The 26,949-nt window shown below is 47.8% G+C and overlaps 1 protein-coding gene across 1 annotated transcript in view; it reads left to right on the top strand.

Moving 5' to 3' along the window:
- Positions 1 to 26,949, top strand: part of LOC139276788 (collagen alpha-1(VII) chain-like) — a gene marked incomplete at its 5' end in the record, with an annotated part of 111,478 nt that overhangs the window by 25,683 nt on the left and 58,846 nt on the right. Inside the window, 5 exons of the mRNA XM_070894793.1 lie at positions 9,667 to 9,731; positions 13,406 to 13,468; positions 16,974 to 17,009; positions 21,073 to 21,141; positions 24,340 to 24,481. Coding sequence (XP_070750894.1) covers positions 9,667 to 9,731; positions 13,406 to 13,468; positions 16,974 to 17,009; positions 21,073 to 21,141; positions 24,340 to 24,481 — 375 coding nt within the window. The remainder of the gene's footprint in view (positions 1 to 9,666; positions 9,732 to 13,405; positions 13,469 to 16,973; positions 17,010 to 21,072; positions 21,142 to 24,339; positions 24,482 to 26,949) is intronic.

Raw genomic sequence — 26,949 nt, 5'->3', positions numbered from 1 at the left:
GTGTGGAGGTGAATGTGCTGCCTGGTTGTGGAATTCAACCAATGCAGTGCAGGAAAAAAATCCCGGGTTTGAACTCTGGCGCTGGGTACGCTGGAAGCAGTCAGGACCGAGGCGCAAAAGGTATTGAGATTGGGCCTCGACGAACCAGGCCTGGGGAAAAGGGAAAATTAAAAGTTGGGGCAGAGTTTAAGAACATAAGAAATAGGAGCAGGAATAGGCCATTCGGCCCCTCGAGCCTGCTCCGCCATTCAGTAAGATCATGGCTGATCTTTGACCACAACTCCACTTTCCTGCACTATCCCCATATCCCTTGATTCTCTTACTATCCAAAAATTTATCGATCTCTGTCTTGAATATACACAAAGATTAAACCTCCACAGCCCTCTGGGGTAGAGAATTCCAAAGATTCACAAGCCTCTGAGTGAAGAAGTTTCTCCTCACCTCAGTCCTAAATGGCCAACCTCTTATTCTGAGACTGTGACCCCTGGTTCTAGACTCCCCACCAGGGGAAACATCCTCCCTGCATCTACCCTGTCAAACCCTGTAAGAATTTTGTATGTTTGGATGAGATCACCTCTCATTCTTCTAAACTCTAGAGAATATAGGCCTAGTGTACTCAATCTCTCTTCATCCCAGGAATCAGTCTGGTAAACCTTCGTTGCATTCCCTCTATGGCATGTATATCCTTCCTTAGGTAAGGAGAACAAAACTGTACACAGATATAATTGGGATTACGGAGACATGGCTCCAAGGTAACCAAGGCTGGGAACTCAACATCCAGGGGTATTCAACATTCAGGAAGGACAGACAAGAATGAAAAGGAGTTGGGGTAGCGTTACTGGTTAAAGAGGAAATTAACACAATAGTAAGGAAGGACATTAGCGTGGATGATGTGGAATTTCTGTGGGTAGGGCTGCGAAACACCAAAGGGCAGACAACTTTAGTGGGAGTTGTATACAGACTACCAAACATTAGTAGGGAGGTTGGGGATGGCATTGAACAGGAAATTAAGGATGCATGTAATAAGGGTACAGCAATTATTATGGGTGACTTTAATCTACATATTGATTGGGCTAACCAAACTGGTAGCAATACTGTGAAGGAGGATTTCCTGGAGTGTATAAGGGACGGTTTTCTAGACCAATATGTCGAGGAACTAACTAGAGATCAGGCCATCCTAGACTGGGTCTTGTGTAACGAGAGTGGATTAATTAGCAATCTGGTCCCTTGGGGAAGAGTGACCATAATATGGTAGAATTCTTCATTAAGATGGAGAGTGATACAGTTAATTCAGAGACTTGGATCCTGAACTTAAAGAAAGGAAACTTCGATGGTATGGGACGTGAATTGGCTAGGATAGACTGGAGAATGATACTTAAAGGATTGCCGATGAATAGGCAATGGCAGACATTTAAATATCACATGGATGAACTACAACAATTGTACATCCCTGTGTGGCGTAAGAATAAAAAAGGGAAGGTAGCTCAACCGTGGCTCACAAGGTAAATTAGGGAAAGTGTTAAGTCCAAGGAAGGGGCATATAAATTGGCCAGAAAAAGCAGCAAACCTGAGGACTGGGAGAAATTTAGAATTCAGCAGAGGAGGACTAAGGGTTTAATTAGGAGGGGGAAAATAGAGTACGAGAGTAAGCTTGCAGGGAACATAAAAACTGACTGCAAAAGCGTCTATAGATATGTGAAGAGAAAAAGATTAGTGAAGACTAATGTAGGTCCCTTGCAGTCAGAATCAGGTGAATTCATAATGGGGAACAAGGAAATGGCAGACCAATTGAGCAAATACTTTCGTTCTGTCTTCACTAAAGAAGACACGAATAACCTCCCGAAATTACGAGGGGACCGGGGGTCTAGCGAGAAGGGGGAACTGAGGGAAATCCTTATTAGTCAGGAAATAGTGTTAGGGAAATTGAAGGGACTGAAGGATGATAAATCCCCAGGGCCTGATAAGCTGCATCCCGGAGTACTTAAGGAAGTGGCCCTAGAAATAGTAGATGCATTGGTGGTTATTTTCCAACATTCCATGGACTCTGGTTCAGTTCCTATGGATTGGAAGGTAGCTAATGTAACCCCACTTTTTAAAAAAGGAGGGAGAGAGAAAACAGTGAATTATAGACCGGTTAGCCTGACATCGGTGGTGGGGAAAATACTGGAATCAATTATTAAAGATGTAATAGCAGTGCATTTGGAAAGCAGTGACAGGATCGCTCTAAGTCAGCATGGATTTATGAAAGGGAAATCATGTTTGACAAATCTTCTAGGGTTTTTTGAGGATGTAACTCATAGAGTGGATAAGGGAGAACCAGTGGATGTGGTGTATTTGGACTTTTAAAAGGCTTTTGACAAGGTCCCACACAAGAGATTAATGTGCAAAATTAAGGCACATGGTATTGGGGGTAATGTATTGACGTGGATAGAGAACTGATTGGCAGACAGGAAGCAAAGAGTGGGAATAAACGGGTCCTTTTCAGAATGGCAGGCAGTGACTAGTGGGGTGCCGCAGGGTTCAGTGCTGGGACCCCAGCTATTTACAATATACATTAATGATTTAGATGAAGGAATTGAATGTAATTTCTCCAAGTTTGCAGATGACACTAAGCTGGGTGGCAGTGCGAGCTGCGAGGATGCTAGGAGGCTGCAGGGAGACTTTGACAGGTTAGGTGAATGGGCAAATACATGGCAGATGCAGTATAATGTGGATAAATGTGAGGTTATCCAATTTGATGGCAAAAACAGGAAGGTAGATTATTGTCTGAATGGTGACAGAACAGTAAAAGGGGGAGGTGCAACGAGACCTGGGTGTCATGGTACATCAGTCATTGAAGGTAGGCATGCAGGTACAGCAGGCAGTAAAGAAAGCAAATGGCATGCTGGCCTTCATAGTGAGAAGATTTGAATATAGGAGCAGAGAGGTTTTACTGCAGTTGCACAGGACCTTGGTGAAACCACACCTTGAGTATTGTATGCAGTTTTGGTCTCCTAATCTGAGGAAGGACATTCTTGCTATTGAGGGAGCGCAGCGAAGGTTCACCAGACTGATTCCCGGGAAGACAGGACTGATATATAAAGAAAGACAGGATCAACTAGGCTTATATTCACTGGAATTTAGAAGAATGAGAGGGGATCTCATAGAAACATATAAAATTCTGACGGGATTGGACAGGTTAGTTGCAGAAAGAATGTTCCTGATGTTGGGGAAGTCCAGAACCAGGGGTCACAGTTTAAGGGTAAGGGGTAAGCCATTTAGGAGCGAGATGAAGAGAAACTTCTTCACTCAGAGAATTGTGAACCTGTGGAATTCACTACCGCAGAAAGTTGTTGAGGCCAGTTCGTTAGATATATTCAAAAGGGAGTTAGACGTGGCCCTTACGGCTAAAGGGATCAAGGGGTATGGAGAGAAAGCAGGAGTGGGGTACTGAGGTTGCATGATCAGCCATGATCTTATTGAATGGCGGTGCAGGCTCGAAGGGCCGAATGACCTACTCCTGCACCTATTTTCTATGTTTCTGTGTTTACTGTACTTCACTTTGACCGTACTCTGGTGACTTACCCGCTGGGAAATGCAAGTGCGCGAGGTGGGGTTAAGGATACGATCAGGCTGTGCCGCGACGCCTCCTCTTCCTCCACCTACCAGCACCCTCGATCAAGTAGCCTTGCCAAAACCCGCTGATGGCCACTCTGGTAGATGCCGGAGAGATGCTGCCCTGTCTATAGCCAGACTGCAGCCATTGTCAACACCTATAGAGAAGAGTGGGAGAAATTTAGAACCGGACTAAAGGGGGCAGGGGGGGAGGTTTTTATTTTGTTTTGGAGGGAGGGGAAGAACACGATCTTTGTCGTGGTGAGACATTGTTTATTCCGATCCAGTTGAGTTCCGTGTTTGGAGGTAATTGAGAACAGACACGCCGGACGCCATTTCCTGACTGCAGCGTCCCTTCAAAGAGCTGATTTGTGAAGAGTTGAGAAGTTAAAGAAGATTTGAAAAGACACTGTAAAACACTGTTGGCTGAAGGCACCCCATCCCACAGCCCAGGGAATTCCACCTGCAGCTATGAACCGTGGACTGTCACTGTAACGTTTATTTATTTTAAGAAGGCAAATAGATTTTCACTGAAAGATACAGGGCCCTGTATTTATCTCGCCGGTGGAAAAGACAAGTAAAGAAGCTTACTTCAGGGAGATTCACACAGTCAACAGCTACGCCACACCCAGCAGAAAGGTCGCCCCATTTATCCCTGGTCTGAACTGAGTTAGATAATCTCAGCTAATGTTGAGGGCCTCGAAGAAGATATGGACAGGAGGAGGACATTCAGCCCCTCGAGCCTTTTCCGCCATTCATTTAGATCGTGGCTGATCTGTGTCATAACTCCATCTACCCGCCTTGGACCCATAATAACCTTGTCTAACGACAATCTACCAACCTCAGTTTTGACATTTTCCCTTCTACAACTGCCGATGGCTATGGCTCGATCCCTCACTGCTATCCAGTGTCCCCTGCTGGAAGTGCTCCTGTGTGGATATTAAGTGGGGATGGGATCCAGCTTGGCGACGATATGTCTCCTCTTTCACCCCCATCAAGGGTCTGAATAGTGGACTCTGGGCTCACTTGAGCAAGTAGGGAGATTATCTACTGTAGAGCCACACCCTCGCGAAGAATCATCCCTTTAATGAGAGGAGGGGAGAAAATTATTGAGGAAAGAAACTGAAAGACAATTTGGGTTGCGCCACGATTTGCTTTTGAAGGAACTTCCAATTTTAGGAGCGGATCTGTTGCCGATTGATATTTGCAGAACTGACCTCTGCCCTTTGACCCCTGCCCTTCCCAATGCCCTCAATGTTGCTAAGAGTCTTGCCCCGAGATAACCAAAAACTTCGAGTCTAGAATAGAATAAATTCAGTGACGCCAACATGGAACCATCCTGTGCTTAGGAGTATTTCTGGATGCTGCCAGTCCAGGGTGCCGTAGTTGCTGGACACATTGACTCTGGGCCTTGCAACGCCACTTCTGGTTGTTCAAAGTGGCATTTCCCCCGCCCCCTCCCTCCCCCAAACTGGCCTGGGTAATAGGGGGAACAAATCCTGGAGGCTCTCCAATCGCGGCACATGTCAGGACAGGGTGATGCTCGGTGGGGATGCTCACCGCAGCTGAGCAGCAAATCGATGTCTAGGCTCATCCACAAAGAATGGACATTTAGGTAAGGTGCCCAAGGATAACCGTGGAGACATAGCCCCACAAAATCCCACTCCTTAAGGAGAAAAGAGGAGAAAACTAAGAATGGGGGTGGTGGGAGAAAGACAGCTTGCGGGGGGGAAGGGGGTTCAGGTAAATGAAACATAGAAGAGGGATAAGTCCATTGTAGGGCCTTATCCATTGAAGTGAGAGTTACTGGATGGGATTGCTTATTTGTGTGCATGTTAATTTTATTGATGAAACAAATGATTTGCTGAGGTACTGAGCAGGTGGACTAACTTGTGTTTATTAATTAGGGTAACCAAGGAGAAACTGGCCTCCAAGGCCTGCAGGTAAGTGTAGTTTCTTAACCATCCAGTTTGCGATTGCCATGATCTTAAAATAAATATGTTGCCACCGGTATCAAAATAACATGGATCCGAGCATTTGGCACAACTCTCCCACACCCTTTCTCTTCACTTGTTCTCTGGATGATTCAGGGTCATATTTGTTGTCCATCCCATGTTGTCTTGACTAGACTTGACTATTCCAATGCACTTCTGGCTGGCCTCCCACATTCTACCCAACGTAAACTAGAGGTGATCCAAAACTCAGCTGCCCCGCACCAAGTCCCACTCACCCGCCACCATCATCATCATCATCATCATCATCATAGGCAGTCCCTCGGAATCGAGGAAGACTTGCATCCACTCCTGAAGTGAGTATTTTGGTGGCTGAACAGTCCAATACGAGAGCCACAGACTCTGTCACAGGTGGGACAGACAGTCGTTGAGGGAAGGGGTGGGTGGGACTGGTTTGCCGCACGCTCTTTCCGCTGCCTGCGCTTGATTTCTGCATGCTCTCGGAGCTGAGATTCGAGGTGCTCAGCGCCCTCTCGGATGCACTTCCTCCACTTAAGGCGGTCTTGGGCCAGGGACTCCCAGGTGTCAGTGGGGATGTCGCACTTTATCAGGGAGGCTTTGAGGGTGTCCTTGTAACATTTCCGCTGCCCACTTTTGGCTCGTTGCCATGAAGGAGCTCCGAGTAGAGCACACAACACACACACACCCATCACCCTGTGCTCGCAGACCTACATTGGCTTCCGAATAAGCAACGTCTTGATTTCAAAATTCTCATCCTTATTTTCAAATCCCTTCATGGCCTCGCTCTGTAATCTCCTCCAGCCTCACAACCCCCAAGATGTCTGCGCTCCTCTAATTCTGCCCTCTTGAGCATCCCTGATTATAATTGCTCAACCATTGGTGGCCGTGCCTTCTGTTGCCGGGGCCCCAAGCTCTGGAATTCCCTCCCTAAACCTCTCCGCCTCTCTACCTCTCTTTCCTCCTTCAAGACGCTCCTGAAAACATACCTCTTTGACCAAGCCCTGCACTAATTTCTACTTATGCGGCTCGGTGTCAAATTGTTATCGCATAATACTCCTGTGAAGCGCTTTGGGACATTTCACTACGTTAAAGGCGCTAAATGAAATAAGTTGTTGTTGCTCTCAGAAGGTGGTCGGCCATTTTCTATAACAATTATTTCTTCAAACTTGGCAGGCCGCCTCAGAAGTCCACCGCTGGAGTCAGTAGGCTGGGGCAGGAGCGGCAAGTTTTCTTCCACCTAATATACGAAATTGGCGGGCAAGAAAAGACCCTCCACCCCCCCAAATCCATCAAGCCTGCCCCACGCAGCATGATGGCCGTAGACTAAATGCTACTTCCCTCCCCCTTCGCAACCGGATCATCTCCTGGGAGAAGCAAAAAAACAGTGGGAAAAAGCAGGACCAAAAATGAAAAATAATACTCTCCAGCCCCCTCGCAATCAAAACTAGCCCAGGAGATCACATGGAGTGTCGGCACACACCGCAACACTGCGCAACACATCCCACAGCCTCCCTGCTCTCTGCTCTCTGGGGCAGGAACTACCCAACTTCCAGACTCTTCCCACGCTTACACAGTTTAACATCGTGTACCCTGGTCCTCCCCAGTCTCTCAAACTGGAATAATCTCTCAGCAGGCACACAAGCCAGCCCTTTCATTATTTTACAGACCTCTATCGGGTGACCTCTTAAGTCTACGCTGCCCTAAAGTGAATGGACCAAGGTCCTTGAGCCTATCGGAGTAGCTGACGTTCTTTAAGCTCGGAATCATTCTCGTATTTCTCCTCTGGAGCTTTTCCAAGGCCACTAATTTACCCACCATGTTGGGGGAACCTCTCGGTGCGGTCTAACCAGCGACCTGTACAGTGACAGAATGATGTCCTTTGATTTATACTGAATGGTTCTATTAATACAACCCAATAACCTGTCAGCTTTAGTTCTTCAGCACATCATCTTAAATCTGTGTCCACTGGCTCTCGACCCTTCCGCCAATGGGAACAGTTTCTCTCTATCTACACTGTCCAGATCCCTCACGATTTTGAACACCTCTATCAGACCTCTCTCTGACCTTCTCTGCTCCAAGGAGAACAACCCCAGCTTCTCCAGTCTATCCACGTAACTGAAGTCCCTCATCCCTGGAGCCATTCTTGTATTATGAACCAATTGGGTTTTCCCAACAATCTGGCAGCCCGCTTACAATCTTCGGGTTGCCTGTCCTGCACCATATCCACTTCAGTGCTGCAGTCTATAGGCCCAAGATTCGGGCCGCGCCTAGAGCGGCGCTGCCCCGACCTGGACGCCTGTTTTTCGCGCCCAAAAGTGCGCCTAAAAAATACCTGCAGATTCTCCGGCTCCCTGCAGGTCCTTTGCAGCTCGGCGCAGCGCAGCACGAGCTGTTGGGGGGGGGGCGGAACCAGGACCCTGCGCTGAAATCAGTGGCGGGATCTCTGCACAGGCACACGACAGTGGGCGCGCATGTGCAGTAGCTTCACGCACCCGAAACTGTGTGGGAGGGAGGGGCCCGAAGAACGCCCTAGCCCTGGCTGAATGGGCTCACTGGGGCTGCGAGGATCAGGCTGCACCTCCATCGTCCAGCTCCTTCTCTGGCTCCAGCTGGCTCTCTCAACCCCCCACCACCCCAGCTCCCGCTCCGATGACCACCGCCTCCCCCCGTTCCCGCTCCGACGCTCCCCCCCCTCCAGCTCCCGCTCCGACAACCCCCTCCCCACCGCAGCGTCGGCTTCCCCCGGCCACCTACCTTTAACTCCTTCGGCACGGCCCGCCCGAAGTCTTGGGCCCGGCTTCTTCACGTCAGCCGGGCCCGTTCAGCCTCCTCCCTCTCCTCTCCCTCCCTCCCTCTCTCCTCTCCTACCCCTCCCTCCCTCCCTCTCCTCTCCCCCTCCATTCCTCTCCTCTCCCCCTCCCTCCCTCTTCTCTTCCCCTCCCTCCCTCTCTCCCCCTCCCTCTCCTCTCCCCCTCCCTCCCTCTCCTCTCCCCCTCCCTCCCTCCCTCTCCTCTCCCCCTCTCTCCTCTCCCCCTCCCTCCCTCTCCTCTCCCCCTCCCTCCCTCTCCTCTCCCCCTTCCCCTCCCTCCCTCCCTCTCCTCTCCCCTCCCTCCCTCTCCTCTCCCCTCCCTCCCTCTCCTCTCCCCTCCTCCCTCCCTCCCTCTCCACTCCACCCCCCCCTCCCTCCCTCCCTCTCCTCTCCACTCCCCTCCCTCCCTCCCTCTCCTCTCTCCCCCCTCCCTCTCCTCCCAATCCCCCCTCCCTCTCCTCCTCTCCTCTCCCTCTCCCCCCTCTCCTCTCCCTCTCCCTCTCCTCTACCCCCCCTCCCCTCGCTGTCAGAAACACAGACACTGACAGACAGAGAGAGAGACACACACACACACTGGGGGGGGGCCCATCCCAGCACACTGCAGTCAGTGAGTGGAAATTTTTTTTTTTATTGATTTAAAAAAATATATTTTTTTTAATTGATTTTTTTTGATTGATTTATTGGTTGATTTATTGACGTATTTATCATTTATTATTGATGATGGCTCTTTATTTGTATAACTGAAGTGTTTAATGTTTGTAAACTTCCCTTTAAACCCCCCCCCCCCCCCGCCATTCCCTACGCCTGATTTGTAACCTACGCCTGATTTTCTAAGTGTAGGCAAGGTTTTTCTGAGCGTACAAAAATCTACACTTACTCCATTCTAAGTTAGTTTGGAGTATGTTTTCACTGCCTAAACTTTCAAAACGGGCGTAAGTGGCCGGACACGCCCCCTTTTGAAAAAAAAAATCTGTTCCAAACTGAAACTGTTCTAACTGACTAGAACTGGAACAAACTAAATGCCGAGAATTGCAATTTCTAAGATACTCCATTCTAAACCAGTTGCTCCAAAAAAACAGGAGCAACTCAGGCCGAAACTTGGCCCCTATAAGTGCTGCTTTGCTTCAAAAAACTATTGGAGTCACTTGGTAATGACAAACACATTGAGCAAACAGTGAGGTGCTGTGTTCAATGACTGGAATGTCTCAGTATTTTCCTTTTTGATTTGCTCAGATGTGAGGATCCTCTTTCTGCTTAAGGCTCTTAAGGATTTATTCTTTGTTTTATAAGTCTTTGGGAAACTTTGCGCTGCATCTTTCTGAAGAACAATTTAATTCAATAACGGTCTCGGGCAGGTATGTTTTATTCCTTCTAGGAAAATAATTCTCATTTGACCATGATCTGTGACACTAATGCAGTTCAAACTATGTGCTGGGCTCCAAGTCTCTCCATTAGTTGTGATAAAGACATTGAAGAAACTATGGATCTTTTTTTGGGCAGACAGAAAATCGGTAACCAAATCCCGTTCACCCATCACCCCTGTCTTCGCTGACATACCTTGGCTCCTGGTCTACCAGCACCTTGGATTTTAAAATTCTCATCTTTGTGTTCAGGTCCCTCCATGACTACCCCTCTAGCTCTGTAACCTCCTCCAGCTCTACAACCCTCCAAGATCTCTGTGTTCCTCCAATTCTGGTCTCTTGCGCATCCCAGATTATAATTGGCCAACAATTGGTGGCCTTGTCTTCAGGTGCCTGGGGCCTCAGCTCTGCAATTCCCTTCTTATGCCGCTCCACCTCTCTACCTCTCTCTCCTCCGCTCCTTATGAAGCTCGGTGTCAAATTTTGTCTGATAATTGCTCCTGTGAAGCGCCTTGGGATGTTTTACTCGTTAAAGGTGCTATATAAATACTTGTTGTTGTAACACAGCTGTTATGCTTTCCAACGCTAATGACCAATGGGTAGAATCTCTGCAGGGATCCTCCTGATTGCCCGCCGTGTCTTGGGCCGAGGATCTGTGGAAATCCTGGAGAGACAACGTAAACGCCCTTCTGCTGCCTTAGTAACGTTGGTCGCTCAAGAACGCAACAGTGCTCCCGATAATCCAGTGGTTGCTGTGGTGTGATTGATGGAAAATACAGCAGATGGTGTACTCCTGACATCAACCCATTATTTGCATGCGCTGGCCAAATATGGGTGGGCGTATTCAACTTCTGCCGCTGCAAGAGGGCACGGAGTTCACTGTCACATCGAGAATTTTTTTCGAAAATGAGCAATAAATTTTCTGAAAATCCATAGGTTACACTTAAAATGGAATCAGTCCAACAGAGGGGTTAAAATGCCCTTTTTAGTTTGTGTGCACTAAATCTAAGTTGTGTGTTCCTCCTTATCTTCCTGTTTGCATTGGACTAACCATCTTTCTCCTCTCCCTAAGGGCCCACCAGGTCCACAAGGTCCAGCCGGTTCACCTGGAGTGAAGGTCAGTATTGCCGTCAAATGGCACTGTATTCGTTTCTGAAGCAGCATTTAGCACTCAGAGAGTGAGGAAAGAGGTGGTGAACATTCAAACGCTTGGCTCAGATTAACACTGGGCAACATTTCAGTCTTGGTGTGTGTAACTCTGTGTGTAACAGATACTTTTGCTTTTTTCCAATCACAGGGTAACCAAGGTGATCAAGGTTTGAGCATTCAAGTAAGTACACTCACAAACACAAAACACCAAAACGTGAGGATTGTTTTCAAGTCGGTAATGGAAATATTCTTCTGATAAATATCCTTGTAGCACTGTCACTTCTCTAAGGACTTGCTGTGAAGTGTTGGTAGCCCTGTTCTACTTGTTAGATGTTAGCTGTATCTCCAGTCATCTGCTGGCCGACTTCCGTGTCAGCTGTTGTGAGCATATGTCAGAGGATTGCGTACAGGAAGAAACAGGCCAGCTAATTTTCAACTACAATACACCAGAAGGTGTTGGCTGATGGTGGCCAGGGCTGCTGGTTAGTGACCTCCGTGACAAAATGGATAGAATCAAGGAACACAATTCTGGGTAAAAATTCTGGAATCTACAATGTAATAAAAACCGAAGTTGACTTAATTAATTAGCATTAATCAGTGGCTCTGATCAGTTGCCACAGAGTTGCAAAGTATTTATGGCACAGAACAGGCCATTCGGCTCAACAGGTCCATTGCCAGTGTTTATGCTCCACATGAGTCTCCTCCTGCCCTTCTTCATCTCACTCCCTCACCACATCCTATTCCCTTTCTCCCTCATGCACTTATCCAGCTTCCCCTTAGGTGCATCTATGCTACTCACCTCAACTCGCGAGTTCCACATTCTCACCACTCTCTGGGTAAAGAAGTTTCTCCTGAATTCCCCATTGGGTTTATTAGTGACTATCTTGTATTTATGGCCCCTAGTTCTGGACTCACTTGCAAGTGGCAACATCTTCTCTACATCTACCCTATCAAACCCTTTCATAATCTTAAATACCTCTATCAGGTGTCCCCTCAGTCTTCCCTTTTCTAGAGACAAGGGTCTTTCCTGATATGTATAACCTCTCAGTTCTGGTATCATTCAAGTTAAATTTTTCATACCTTCTCCCAGTGCTTTGATTGTTTTTTTTATGGCCTCATTATTCTGCATCGCAGCTTTCAGTGTTGACTGGGTTCCAAACATCCATTGTTTGGCTGATTTTGGCACCCTTCCTGCCCCAGTAGTTGGTCAGCTGCCTATCTGACTTCCGTGGTCCTGAGTCACCAAACCAAGCTGCTGAGAATTCCAGACTGGTAGAGAATTGCCTGGGATGGATTGCACACACTCTCCCTCATTCCAAAATGTCACGCATAAGGCCAGAGAGCTTAGCCACAGGTTGGTAGATCTGAGGCTTAGTTCGGAATTTCCAAATGTGCTTGTGGATACTGCCGGAGTTGGACCAGGTACAACTGCACAGTGTACCAGCACAGAGCAACGCTAATCTTCCTACTGCCTGGCCAGGCAGGATAGCCTATCCTCTCGGGTAAAATCAGCACAAGGCCTAGCCCTCTACCCTCTCAATCATGAGGCCCAAACCACAGAACTGTCTTACTTCAATCAGTCATTACCTGCTTTATGACCTAGCAAACTGCTTTGTGTTTACATTAAGTTCCCCAACTTCCTTCCATTCTAAGTCATTCTATACTCATTAATTTTAAATTATTTTCACAAAAAAAAGTGACGTCAAATGCCATAACTGAATTTGAGGGGACACTGGGGGAAATATCGAAAACACACAGGATTTCACCACAACAAATAGAAAGAAAAGTTTCTCTTCACAAAGACTAGAAGCATCCCGGGAGTCTCTCCTCCCCCCAGTTAAGCGAACTCCAACTCCTACCTTAGCATTCTTCGCGTCACAGTTTTGTTCAAGTAACCATATACATTTTGGACACCACTGATTTCTAACTAGGACCACCATACCCATTGGGCCTTTAGCTTGCAGTGAAGTGAGAATCTCAGATCCTCAAGACTAGGTCTACTTCTCCAGTGTCTATCAATGAGCCAGGCCGGTTGGTCCGGCAATGGATTACCGACAGTGTGTTGGTTTTGAGCTTTTATTCTACGCATATCATTTTGGAGTCAATTGAAATACTACTTACCTCCTCTCTCCCCACCCACAAGGAGGATAATCACTAGCTGGTCACCAAACATCTCATAACTTTGGGGTTGGCTCTCGCTAGGTGATTGGCAGGTATGAGGAGCTCCTGGGAGCACCATCACAGCGCACCATAAAATGGCCGAGTACGTTTCCACTCTATCCTCCTGATCGCAGCATGGTCACAATACGACGCACCCCATCGAATGATGGTCCTATCAATTGGAGGTACTCCTCTAGACAGACATAAGAGGCAGCGTGAGGAAGAGAAAGGATTGGAGGAGAGAGGCTGAACTGTGTAACGATACCCCGAGGTGTCCATCCCAAATGATTGCGTATAATAGGACTCTGCTGTATTTAGTTGTTCGAATTGTGCTTGATCATGTCAATCTTTCTGTCTAGGGTCAGCTTGGTCCTCCTGGTAACGTGGGACTTCCGGGGAGCCCTGGTGCTCCAGGAGCTCTGGTATGTAATCGATTCCTTGATTATATTCATCTTCTCCGCAGCTATTGCTGAGCTTTGCATGTTTAAACACAATCTCAGAACAATTGGATAATCGTAGAATTACCTTGTTTGTACATCACAAAAACAGGCCATTCGGCCCAACAGATCTGAGCCAGTGTTTATGCCCACAGTAGCCTCCTCCCACCCTACTTCATCTCATCCTATCAGCATTACCTTCTATTCCTTTCTCCCTCGTGTACTTTTGGCTTCACCGCTTAATGCATTTGCTTCATGGGTTCTTTGCTTAAGAATTCATAGCAACACATTGGTATTAAGAACTAGTTGGTTTATTAACAAAGGTTTAACAATCACGCTACACATCATCAATTCATCCGCTGGGCTCACAACTGCATACCTCATTGTGGATGACCTAGACCCAACTGGCTGGGGTTTTATTGAGTCTTGTGAACATCATGTGACTGGCTAAACCACTCACAATGCAACAGCTCTACAAACCTGTTGCATACATTACAACCGCATGGGATGAAATCAATGGACTAAAGGTCGGGCAGGTTGCATTTAAAATGACCGCTTGATGATGGGGGAACGGCTCCAGCTAGCCAAAGGAGGAGAAGCATCAGCATGAGATGTTGCTGCAGCCCCGTGCTCCATGCTGATCTGCCTCATTGCGGTGAGCCTCCTGACTCGCTCCTACACGGTTCCTCACCCAACTGCTCGACTCTGGGTCATAGGTCCAAGCCAACGCAAGATCCAAAATAAGTAGGTTCTGACTCCACAGTCCAAAACCAATTGTCGGTGTAATGCATGCACCTGTGAGGATGTTCACAGGTTGGTTGAGCTGTTGAGTTGGGAGTGGCTTAGCCAGTCACGCGATGTTCACAAGACTCAATAAAACCCCAGCCAGTTGGGTTTGGGGGATCCACGATGAGGCAGGTGGTTGTGAGCCTGGTGGATGAACTGGTAATGTGTAGTGTGATTGTTAAACCTTTTGCTAATAAGCCAACTAGTTCTCTCAAGAATATGTTCTTTTTGAACACTGCCCAGTTCTGACTAAAGGTCATCGACCCAAAACGTTAACTTTGTTTCTCTCTCCACAGATGCTGCCTGACCCGCTGAGATTTCCAGCATTTTCTGTTTTTATTCCAGATTCCAGCATCCACAGTATTTTCTTTTGTAGTTCTTACGTGTTGCTATGAATTTTTAAGCAAGAACCCTTGAAGTCGATGCATTAAAAACTGAAGTTTACAAAGTGTGGAGGATGGGAGACCATCCAGGGGAGCTTTGGAATAGTCAAGTTTGGAGATTACAAGGTATGGATGAGACAGGGGCGGAGACAGGTGATCTTACAGAGGTACTGGAGAGGATATGGGGTCAGATAGGACACCAAGGTTGCAAACAGTCTGGTTCAACCCGAAACAGTGGCCGAGGAGGGGAATGGAATCTGTGTCAAGGGTAAGAATAATTTCATTTACCCCCAGGGCAACAGGATAAGAGGGCACAGTGCCATAAAGGGAGAATGTAGCAGAGATGCCAGAAAGTGTTTCTTCACATGGGCACTGTACTTTAGGAAGGATGTGAAAGCCTTAGAGAGGATGCAGAAAAGATTTACCAGAATGATTCCAGGAATGAGGGACTTCAGTTATATGGATAGACCGGAGAAGCTGGGGTTGTTCTCCTTAGAGCGGAGAAGATTGAGAGGAGATTTGATAGAGGTGTTCAAAATCATGAGGGGTCTAGACAGAGTAGATAGAGAGAAACTGTTCCCATTGGGGGAAGGGTCGAGAACCAGAGGACACAGATTTAAGGTGATTGGCAGAAGAACCAAAGGCGACGTAAGAAAAAGCTTTTTGACGAGTGGTTGGAACCTGGAATGCACTGCCTGAAAGGGTGGTGGAGGCAGACTCAATTTTATCTTTCAAAAGGGAGTTTGATAAGTATCTGTGGGAAAAAAAATTGCAGGGCTACGGCGAAAGGGTGGGGGAGTGGGACTAGCTGAGAGTTGGCACGGGCTCGACGGACTGAATGGCCTTCTTCCGTGCTGAAACCATTCTGTGATTCTATGGGGCTGAAATTGCCCGCCGCCCCAAACGGGGCGGATAATTTAAATTAAGTGATTATTCTCCACCCGAATCCATGGGGCTGAGAATGTTGTTTGGGGTGGCGGAGGGACGGAAGTGTTTTGGGAGCAGGGTGGAATACGAGCGCTGAGGACGTCAGCGCGACACTGATGATGTCAGCGCGACATGGACGTGTCGCTTTGCACTGATGCGTGGCAACCTCCCTCGCCTTCAGTTACAGGGCAGGCTGCTGCGAGCTCTGCAGTCACTTTAGTCTCGCGCCGGGCCAGTGGTCCGGTACCCAAGAGTGGGGGGCCGGGCTGCCCGTTGGCGGCCCAGTTGAACCCGTGGCCGCCATTGTCGGGCCAACATCAGAGTCGGCCGACAATTAAAATAAAATGGCGGCCGTGGTGGTGCACCGCCCAGCCACTGGCAGCTTCCCGCCGGAAAAAGCTGTCGGCACCGAGCGGCGGCGTCTCTGCTCCCGCGGGGCAATTTCCCTCACTGGGCGGTAAGGGGATGGGGCGGGAAACCGTTTCCGCCGTAAACGTCCCGGGGCAATTTCTGATGGGTCGGCCCATCCACCTGGCCCTCAGTCGGAAAGGCCTTACCGTCCAATTACTGCTTCTTAAATGGACCTTAAAGAGGAGGGCAATTTCGGCTTCTCTGATTCTAAAGCAACTGAGTTGCCAGGATATTGGACGAACTAAAGAACGAGCTGGATGGAGCATTGGTCGGGTTGGGATTCAGGAAGGATAAGGACAAATAGGCCGAAAGGCTTTCTTCATCCAAATCTACCTTGTGAACAATGCTATTCATCCCAATCAACACTAGCCTTGTTCTTAAAAGCAGAAAATAGTGGAACCGCTCAGCAGGTTGGGCAGCATCTGTCGAGAGAGAACCAGAGTTAAGGTTTCAGGTCGGTGACCTTTTGTCTTAACTGCGAGAAGTTAGAGATTTAACAGTTTATAAGCCACTACAGAGACAGAGAAAGTGGGGGGAGGGGAGGAAAGAACAAAAGGGAAGGTCTGTGATAGGGTGGAAGGCAGGAGAGATTAAGCGAGAAAAGTGATGTTGGTGCGAGGCAAAAGGGGGAGGTAAGGGGACAATTAAGGAAACAAAAGTTGGGTCTAGAGGGGGTGTAAATGGGGCAACAGCAGAATCATTACCAGCACCTGCCGCCCGAAAAAATGAGAGAAGTGGTTATGATCTGAAATTGTTGGACTCGATGTTGAGTCCGGAAAGATGAGGTGCTGTTCCTCGAGCTTCACTTGAGCTTCATTGCAACAGTGTGGGAGGCCGAGGACAGAGAGGTCAGAGTGTGATGGAGAATTCAAAATAGTAAGAAACCGGAAGCTCAGGGTCACGCTTGTGGACTATCTAGCCTTCTGTTCTCTCCTCTTGAGACTGGTCACTGTCATTGATCAATGTCTCTTGTTTCTTTACAGGGTCCTCAGGGAACCCCGGGGTTACCAGGGCAAGTGGTAAGTTTTAAGCTTTATTTTTATGTATTGCGTGTGCTTGTTGACCACTTTAATTCATGTTGTCTTAATCCGGAGTAACCGTGAGTGCTGTAAAAGTATTTTTCATTCAATCAACTTTCAGGGAGAGCCTGGGAAACCAGGAGTTCCGGGGAGAGATGGAATTCCAGCAAAAGACGGAGAGAAAGGACCTCCTGGGGCAATGGTAATTTATGTGATTTTACTCTGCGACTTGACCTCCCTCTGACCTCTCAACATGATGAAAGTTATAATACAATGCATCACTTTGCAACAAAAATGGCATGTTGCCTCAAATTTAAAATGCTCATCCTTGATGTCCCACAGTTCCACCCTCTCAATCTCTAACTTTCTCCAGCCCCGAAACCTCCTCCTCACAGCCCCCTGCCCGCCCCACCCCACCCCACAAGAACTCTGTTTTCCTTGTACTCCAGACTCTTATGCATCTCACCCGCCTCTCTTCACCCCACTATTGGTGGCAATACCATCAGTAGCCTCGGTCCCATGCTCTGGAATTCCTTTCGTAAACCCTGTTCCCACATTACAACAGTGACTACACTTCAAAAGTACTTCATTGGCTGTAAAGCGCTTTGAGATGTTCGGTGGTCGTGAAAGACGCTATATAAATCCAAGTCTTTTTTTCAATTTAAATGGATAGATTTTGGTAATTGGTCTGCTCATGGGCAAGATAAGGGCCCGTGAAGTGGTCAGAGTGGAGCAGGTTCAGCCATACGGCAAGAGAATATGGAACATAGGAACAGGAGTAGACCACTCAGACCCTCGAGCCTGTTCCACCGTTCAATTAAATCATGGCTGATCTGAATCCTAACTCCGTCTACCCGCCTTGGTTCCATATCCCCTAATACCCTTGCCTAACCAAATTCTAGCAACGTCAGTTTTGAAATTTTCAATTGACCTCCAGCCTCAACAGTTTTTTAAGGGAGAGAGTTCCAGTTTTCCACTACCCTTTGTGTGAAGAAGCGCTTCCTGACATCACCCCTGAACGGCCTAGCACTAATTTTTAGGTTATGCCCCCTTGTCGTGGACTCCCCCGACCAGACAAAATAGTTTCTCTCTACCGCATTGAATCTGTTAATCATCTTAAACACTTCAGGGGCAAAATTGCCCTGCGCCTCAATTGGGGGCAGTAACTTTCTGAGGCCGGGACTTTAGGCGCCTGGTGCGGAATTGCCCTTACCGCCCCTCAAAGGAAGCAGAGTGCAGTCTCGCGCGCTCCACTTCCTTTGGGGACCATAACCGAGGTGCTACTGGGGCGCTGAAGGAAGTGCTGTGCGAATGCTCCGCGTAGCACTGATGCACTTCAACGCCCCTTACCTGGGGGTGCCAACGCACCTATAAAAAGGGGCAATTTCACCACCCTCAATTTCACCACCCTTTAACCTTCCATACTGGAGGAGTACAAGCCTAGTCTAGACAAATGAACTTTGTAAAGCCTTATGCCCTCCCAATACCCGGATGTGGCCGAGGAAATCTTCAGGCTGCTGAGAGATATTTCCAAAGCCATGTTTGGACTGCTGACTGTGTTCACATGGAGCAGTAGGAGATGGGTTTAAGCTTCCGTTCCTGCGATTGTTACCCCGACATGTTTCTGCCTCCGCTACTGTAACACAGGCGTGTTCATAGATCGAAGCCAATGTGTTAGAAAGAGTGCCGAGAGAAAATTAAACCCAATCGTTGGGGACAAAATGGACGGAGCTTTACACTACAGCCAGCCGCACTGTTACCCGAGTGAGTCCATTTCCCCAGTACTGAAATCTTCACCCATATGATCACAAAGATAGCTCAGAAATTTAACAAACTAAGGGTCGGCTCGCTGACTCTGGTTGGGCGTATTTACAAGGATGATACCGTACGAGGGTATACAAATCAGGAAAGGATGAGCAGGCTGGGACTTTTTTTTTCTTGAAACAGAAGGCTGAGGCTGAATGGTGACCTAATAGAAAGTAACGAAAGACTTGCATTTATATAGCACCTTTCACAACCACCGGACGTTTCAAAGCGCTTTACAGCCAATGAAGTACTTTTTGGAGTGTGGTCACTGTTGTAATGTGGGAAATAGAGGTAATAGAGGTCTTTAAAATGATGAAAGGTTTTGATAGAGTGGATACAGAGAGAATGTTTCCACTTGTGGGGAAAAGCATAACTAGAGGCCATCAATATAAGATAGTCACCAAGAAATCCAATAGGGAATTCAGAAGGACCTTCTTTACCCAGAGTGTGGTGAGAATGTGGAACTCAGTACCACAGGGAGTGGTTGAAGCGAATAGTATAGATACATTTGAGGGGAGGCTAGACAAGCGCATGAGGGAGAAGGGAATAAAGGGTTATGCTGATAGAGTTAGATGAGGAAAGACAGGAGAAGGCTCGAGTGGAGCATAAATGCCGGCATGGACTGGTTGGGCCGAATGGCCTGTCTCTGTGCTGTATATCCTGTGTAATCCTGGAGGTTTCAGCACATGACCTCCTGCCTTTAAAACACAACCCCCCCACGCTCACCTGCCATTGGTCACCCGACACATCCATCCTCACAGAGCACCGCCTTCCCACGACCATTGAAAGCTGATTGGATGTTTCATGACAGTCAGTCAAACAAACCTGTTTTCCCGTCTTCAATATTTATACAATTAATAAATCAAAACATTCAAAGAAAATCAGGCAAAAAAACACAATTTATGATATTTCTTTAATTCCTGGGCAATCCTGGAGGGTTGGCGACTCGAGCTAGTGATTGAGTTTGCTTCGTGTTGTCCAGGCTCAAGTGAATCTTCTCCCAACCACATGACTGTCTAGTAATCGGTCAGAGATTTCCCATTATTTTCAATGCAATACATATTTACTTTCAGCTTGTCTGGATTCCAGTACTTACTGAGACATCGCAGCTCGGGTATCTAATAGACCAGCTTCACTGTAATACATAACTTTGATTGATGGTCTGATGACCTTAGTGCACTGATTCTCTGAACTCTTCAACTACAGTTTGCATTTATATAGTGCCGTTAACAAAGTAAAATGTCCCAAGGCGCTTCACAGCAATGCTATAAAACTAAATTTGACACCGAGCCATATGAGATATTAGGGCAGGTGACCAAAAGCTTGGTCAGAGATGTAGGTTTTAAGGAACGTCTTAAAGGAGAAAAGAGAAACAGGGTAGTTTAGGGAGGGAATTCCAGAGCTTGGTGTAAAATTTAGGATCACAGGTCACACACAGATACCCAAAGGGTCCGAGGAGTTATAAGGCATTTATTAAGGGAACGGTAGTTCAAAAACACAACACACAAATCAGGATAGACATAGTCGACATACGACCGTGACAAGTAGCTGGTATTAGTCCCAATCGGACAGACGCCTGGTGGCACGAACAGTTCTTATCTTCATCGTCTGCCCTGAAATGCATTCTGCATCTTTCTTTTATTCTCTTTTTAGGGGTGGGCCTGGAGTAGGGTATGTACAGGACCATTTAACCTATGATATGTCGGGTTCCTGGTCTCAACTCTTGGGTAAAACCCTCCTCTTCACATTTATCCTCCCAAGGTTGGAGTCAGAAAGGCCATTCTTGGCCTTCAGATGTTTGGAGCCGCCTGTTCTCAGTTATTTATGTTCACGCTGTTCAAGTAGCTTTAGCTATTGTACCCTGGAATGAATCCTTCAATTCTAACACCAGTCTGAAGGGACATTTTGGTCTCAAGTTATTTCTTCCAATTCACAATTTCTTACATTGGGGCCGAGGCATGGCCACCGTTGGTTGAGCGATTATAATCAAGGATGCTCAAAAGGGCAGAATTAGAGGGGGGTTGTGGGGCTGGAGGAGATTACAGAGATAGGGAGGGGCGAGGCCATGGAGGGATTTGAAAACAAAGATGAGAATTTAAAAATTGAGGTGTTGCTGAACCGGGAACCAATGTAGGTCAGCGAGCATAGGGGTGATGGGTGAGCGGGACTCGGACAGGCTAGGACACGGGCAGCTGAGTTTTTGATGACCAAGTTTACGGAGGGTAGTCAACTCATTTGGGATTTTTATCTTTTTTAGGGGAATCAAGGTTTTCCGGGTGCCGTTGGACCCAAGGGGGAACTCGGAGCCGCAGGACCCTCTGGAGAGGTAAGTTAATTTTGAACTTTGATGTCGGGCAGGCAGCTGTGATAACCTGCGATTCGACACTGAGGCCTACCACAGGGCCAACACACCCCCGGTGCATGTGGCGAGTTCAAAGGGTGTTGGGAGCCTACACAGAAACTACGCGGTAGGTTCATTAGACCCCCCCACAACCCGAGCTCCACTTAAACGTGGGAGCCACCCCATAATATGGTGAGAGTGCCACATGGCAATGGCTTGAAATGGGCTCTAAAGAGCAGACCAAGTCGGAAAAAAAAGAAAATTGCTGTTTTCTGCTACCCAGTGCGTCCCCCCCCCGGGCCCCCCCCCCCTGCCCATCTCCAATGCCACTCTCCCATGCCTGGAACACAATAGGCATTTGGCCTTTATCACTGCTCTCCCGCACAGGTGCAGGGCACTGCCAGGAAGCGTGGTTGATGCCAGCGCACTGGGCTTATGTAAGACGCAGCGATACGCTGTAATGGGGAGAAGGTTGGTTTGGCATTCTGAAAGGAGGAAGTCAAAGGAGCGAAAGCAGCCTTCTTCATTCAAATGTGTTTTTGCCATCTTGTGAATGGTGTGGGGCATGGGAGGACCTCAGAAGGAGAATGATTGGAACAATTGCAAGTGGGACGGTGTATATTTTGGTCTGCGCGGATCCGGTGTAAAGGGCACCCACTGGATTGCAATTGAAACCGAATTACTTCATGTGATTTTATGAAAGTTCCTGTTTCAATGTGTGCTTTTTCTTTTAGTCAATTATTGGAAAACCCGGACCAAAAGGAGAAAAGGTAAAGATACGAAAGTTCTAACATGTAGAAGAGAAGATTGCGTTTACGTTGGATTACATCGGGGGCGCAATTGCCCCTTTTTATAGTCTTGTTAGTGCCTCCGGGGGGCGCTAACAAGTCAGTTTTTGCCCAGGGGAGGGGGGTGCTACCGACTCCCGAGAAATTGCCCGCGAGGTTGCAGAGATGCTGCCATGGCAGCAAGGCGCCCGCGGTTAGCGTAACCAGCAACGACATCATCGTCGTGTGCAGCAACCCCGCGCCAACCTCTCAACGCCCCGTGGGGGAAAGTGCCCCGCTGCCCGCAAGTTGGGCCGTTATCTGCTCTCGGGGCGCTGATTAAAGGGAAGGGTGCCAGCATCCCCGGGCCGCCATATTTTTTTGTCGGCCGTCTCTCGGGTTGGCTTGACGATGGCGACACAAAGAATGGCACTCGGCCGCGGCGAGAGAGAAAGCAGCCGGTGGTGTCGAACGGCACATCAGCATGAATCAGTCCTTTGACGGCAGAGAAAGAGGGAAAGAAAGTGATTTCTTTACAATCCATAGAAAACCCCGGTGAAATATAAAATAACATCAAACCGCATGTGGTTCTGACTGTAATCTTGAAGCGGGGTTTTGTGCAGTGGGGTGATGCGTTGCCTGATTTTGTGCTGTGCGCCCTCTTTAGGGAACGTCTGGACTGGAGGTGCCTGGAGTGACGGGACAGAGAGGCCTGAAGGGCGATGCGGTGAGTTCCTTTGTTGAGCACAGCACTATTCTGTACTTCGAAACAAGAACTGCCATGGGGTGATCTCATTCGCGGACACCATGAGGGAAGAATGGTGATCATGTCAGGGAGTAGGGTGGTGCTGTTCTGTGGTTTGAGGTCAATATAATAGAAAGTTAGCGTGCAGGTACAGCAAGCAATTAGGAAGGCAAATAGAACGTTAGCCTTTAGAACAAGAGGGTTGGAGTGCAAGAGTATGGAAGTCTTGCAGCAATTATATAGGGCTTTGGTGAGACCACAAGCACTGTTTTGGTCTCCTTACCTAAGGAAGGACATACTTGCCTTAAAGGGAGAGCAACAAAGGTTTACCAGACTGATTCCTGGGATGAGACAGTTGTCATAGAATCATAGTTACAGCACGAAAGGAGGCCATTCGGCCCGTCGAGCCCGTGCCGGCTCTCTGCAAGAGCACCTCAGCTAGTCCCACTCTCCCACCCTTTACCCGTAGCCCTGAAAAACATTTTCTTGGTGCTTATCCCACACCCTTTTGAAAGCAGTGATTGAGTCGGCCTCCAACACCCTTTCAGGCAGTGCACTTGCAAATCCTGACCATTTTTCTGTGTAAAAAGGTTTTTTCTTATGTCGCCTTAGGTTCTATGAGGGGAGATTGAGTAGATTGGGCCTATACTCTCTGGAGTTTAGAAGAGTGAGAGGTGATCTCATTGAAATGTATTAAATTCTTAGAGGGCTTGACAGGATAGATGCTGAGAAAATGTTTCCCCCAGCTGGAAAGTCTAGAGCTGGGGGTCATAGTCTAAAGATAAGGGGTCGGCCATTTAGGACTGAGATGAGGAAAAATTTCTTCACAGGTTTGAGAGAACTCCGACAACATTGATCTTAAATAGCAGAGTAAAGTGTCTTGGTCCCTGAGTAACCTTACATCAGAGGTCATGACCCGCTTTCCACTCCCTCTTCCCCCCCCCCCCCCCAAAATAAATATTTTGTTAACAGAAGATACTCGGGGGTGCGTGTCAGTCTTGGCTTAATGGTAGCTCTCTCTCCTGAGTCAGAAAGTCGTGGGTTCAAGCCCCACTTGAGCACAAAAATCTAAGCTGACACTCCAGTGCAGTGCTGAGGGAGTGTCGGAGGTGCCCACTTTCGGATGAGACATTAAAACCAAGTCTGCTCTCTCAGGTGGATGTAAAAGACTTTGAAGAAGAGCGGGGGAGTTCTCCCTGGCGTCCTGGTCAATATCTATCCCTCAATGGATACCGGATGATCTTGTCATTTTCACATTGCTGGAGGTTTTTCCTGGTGGGAGGTTTGTGGGAGCTTGCTGTGTGCCAATTGGCTGCCGCGTTTCCAACATTACAACAGTGACTACACTCCAAAAGCACTTCATTGGCTGTAAAGCGCTTTGGAACGTCCCGAGTGGTGCAAGGCACTATATAAATGCAAGATTTTTATTTTCTTTCTAGATTGTGACTTTGTGCGTTCGTGTAAAACAGGTGATAGCAAGACGACAATTTAACTCAATAGAAATAAAAATGGAGAGAGATGTAAAACGGGCCGCTGACTTGCTGTCGCTCATTGTTCACTGAAGTCAAGATCTACCCCTCAAAGTTTTCAAATTGTGGCCATAGACACTTTAAATTGTCCACCCTTTTCCCAGCGGGTTGTTTAATTATCAGCTGCGATGTTAACTGGTAGTTCGATGGGCTCCAGAACCATCTCCATGAGCTCAGTCACAAGGCTACAAAGGAACATCTTCTTCACAACAAAGAATCGTGCAGCCGCCCAAACCAATTATTGTACGTTTTTAAATTGTGAAGATGTGAAGGCCTCAGAGAGGGTGCAGAATAGATTTACAAGAGTGATTCCAGGGATGAAGGACCTCAGTTATGTGGATAGACTGGAGAAGCTGGGGATGTTCTCCTTTAGAGCAGAGAAGGTTGAGAGGAGAATTGATAGAGGTGTTCAAAATCATGAGGGGTCTGGACAGTGTAGATAGAGAGAAACTGTTCCTATTGGCAGAAGGGTCGAGAACCAGAGGACACAGATTTAAGGTGATTGGCAGAAGAACCAAAGGCGACATAAGGAAAAAACATTTACGCAGCGAGTGGTTAGGATCTGGAATGCACGGCCTGAAAGGGTGGTGGAGGCAGACTCAATCATGGCTTTCAAAAGGGAGTTGGATAAGTACCTGTAGGAAAAAGATTTGTAGGCCTACAGGTAAAGGGCGGGGGAGTGGGACTCGCTGAGATGCTCCTGCAGAGAGCCGGCATGGGCTCGACGGGCCGAATGGCCATCTTCTGTGCTGTGACCATTCTATGATTCTAAGTTTCTTCAGTTTGTCTTGGAGTTTAATCATGTTAACAGGTACTGTAAAGCAGAATTCATTGAGGATTTTAGGCTAGTTTTCATAGAATAGTATAGCACAGAAGGAGGCCATTCGGCCCATCGAGTCTGCACCGACTCTTTTAAAGAGCAGTTCAGTTAGCCCCACTCCCCGGCCCTTCCCTATAACCTGCAATCTTCACGTATTTTACACTAAAACTGTAGCTATTTTGCACTGTAAATGCAGCGTCAGTTCCAGAGTGGTGGATGGGGGTGGGATTTCATGGTAGAGGTTGAACCTCTCCAGTCCGGCACCCTCGGGACCTGACCGGTGCCGGACCAGAGAATTTTCCGGACCACGGGAGGTTACACCGACCCCAGATTTAAAAATCCCATTGGGAGCAAAGTTTCCAGCCAGGTTTCTGCTACCTTCACTGGAATCCACGTCAGAGTCCAGTTGACACGAGGTGCTGTGCGGCTGCGCACAGAGTTCTTGGTTAAAAAAAGCACACAAGAGATTAATGTGCAAAGTTAAAGCACATGGGATTGGGGGTAGTGTGCTGACGTGGATTGAGAACTGGTTGTCAGACAGGAAGCAAAGAGTAGGAGTAAACGGGTACTTTTCAGAATGGCAGGCAGTGACTAGTGGAGTGCCGCAAGGTTCTGTGCTGGGGCCCCAGCTGTTTACATTGTACATTAATGATTTAGACGAGGGGATTAAATGCAGTATCTCCAAATTTGCGGATGATACTAAGTTGGGTGGCAGTGTGAGCTGCGAGGAGGATGCTATTAGGCTGCAGAGTGACTTGGATAGGTTAGGTGAGTGGGCAAATGCATGGCAGATGAAGTATAATGTGAATAAATGTGAGGTTATCCACTTTGGTGGTAAAAACAGAGAGACAGACTATTATCTGAATGGTGACAGATTAGGAAAAGGGAAGGTGCAACGAGACCTGGGTGTCATGGTACATCAGTCATTGAAGGTTGGCATGCAGGTACAGCAGGCGGTTAAGAAAGCAAATGGCATGTTGGCCTTCATAGCGAGGGGATTTGAATACAGGGGCAGGGAGGTGTTGCTACAGTTGTACAGGGCCTTGGTGAGGCCACACCTGGAGTATTGTGTACAGTTTTGGTCTCCTAACTTGAGGAAGGACATTCTTGCTATTGAGGGAGTGCAGCGAAGGTTCACCAGACTGATTCCCGGGATGGCGGGACTGACCTATCAAGAAAGATTGGATCAATTGGGCTTGTATTCACTGGAGTTCAGAAGAATGAGAGGGGACCTCATAGAAACGTTTAAAATTCTGACGGGTTTAGACAGGTTAGATGCAGAAAGAATGTTCCCAATGTTGGGGAAGTCCAGAACCAGGGGTCACAGTCTGAGGATAAGGGGTAAGCCATTTAGGACCGAGATGAGGAGAAACTTCTTCACCCAGAGAGTGGTGAACCTGTGGAATTCTCTACCACAGAAAGTAGTTGAGGCCAATTCACTAAATATATTCAAAAGGGAGTTAGATGAAGTCCTTACTACTCGGGGGATCAAGGGTTATGGCGAGAAAGCAGGAAGGGGGTACTGAAGTTTCATGTTCAGCCATGAACTCATTGAATGGCGGTGCAGGCTAGAAGGGCTGAATGGCCTGCTCCTGCACCTATTTTCTATGTTTCTATGTTTCTATGTTTCTAAAACCAAACAACACAGAAGCATTACAGTTAAAAAAGAATAAAGTGTACAGCTGATCTGGGGCTGACTGCTCCCCCCTCTGCCCCCACCCCCGCCCCAGGTTGGGCCGGCACGCTGTGTCTTGGGGCCCGCCGCTCTCCCCGCTACCCCTTGGTCGGGTCGGTGCGGAGAAGGAGCGAGGAGCGCGGTGGCTGATCGAGACGCCGGAGCTGGGCCCGAAATACTGTGCAACAACCCGGCCGCTTATCACATGCACAGGAACCCACTGCGCAGCATTTCGACCCGACCCAACTAGGGAGGGA

The sequence above is a fragment of the Pristiophorus japonicus genome, chromosome 12 (genome assembly GCF_044704955.1).
Source record: "Pristiophorus japonicus isolate sPriJap1 chromosome 12, sPriJap1.hap1, whole genome shotgun sequence".
NCBI lineage: Eukaryota > Metazoa > Chordata > Chondrichthyes > Pristiophoridae > Pristiophorus > Pristiophorus japonicus.
The sequence above is the reverse complement of the archived record's forward strand: the minus strand, read 5'-3'. Positions and strand labels throughout refer to the sequence as shown.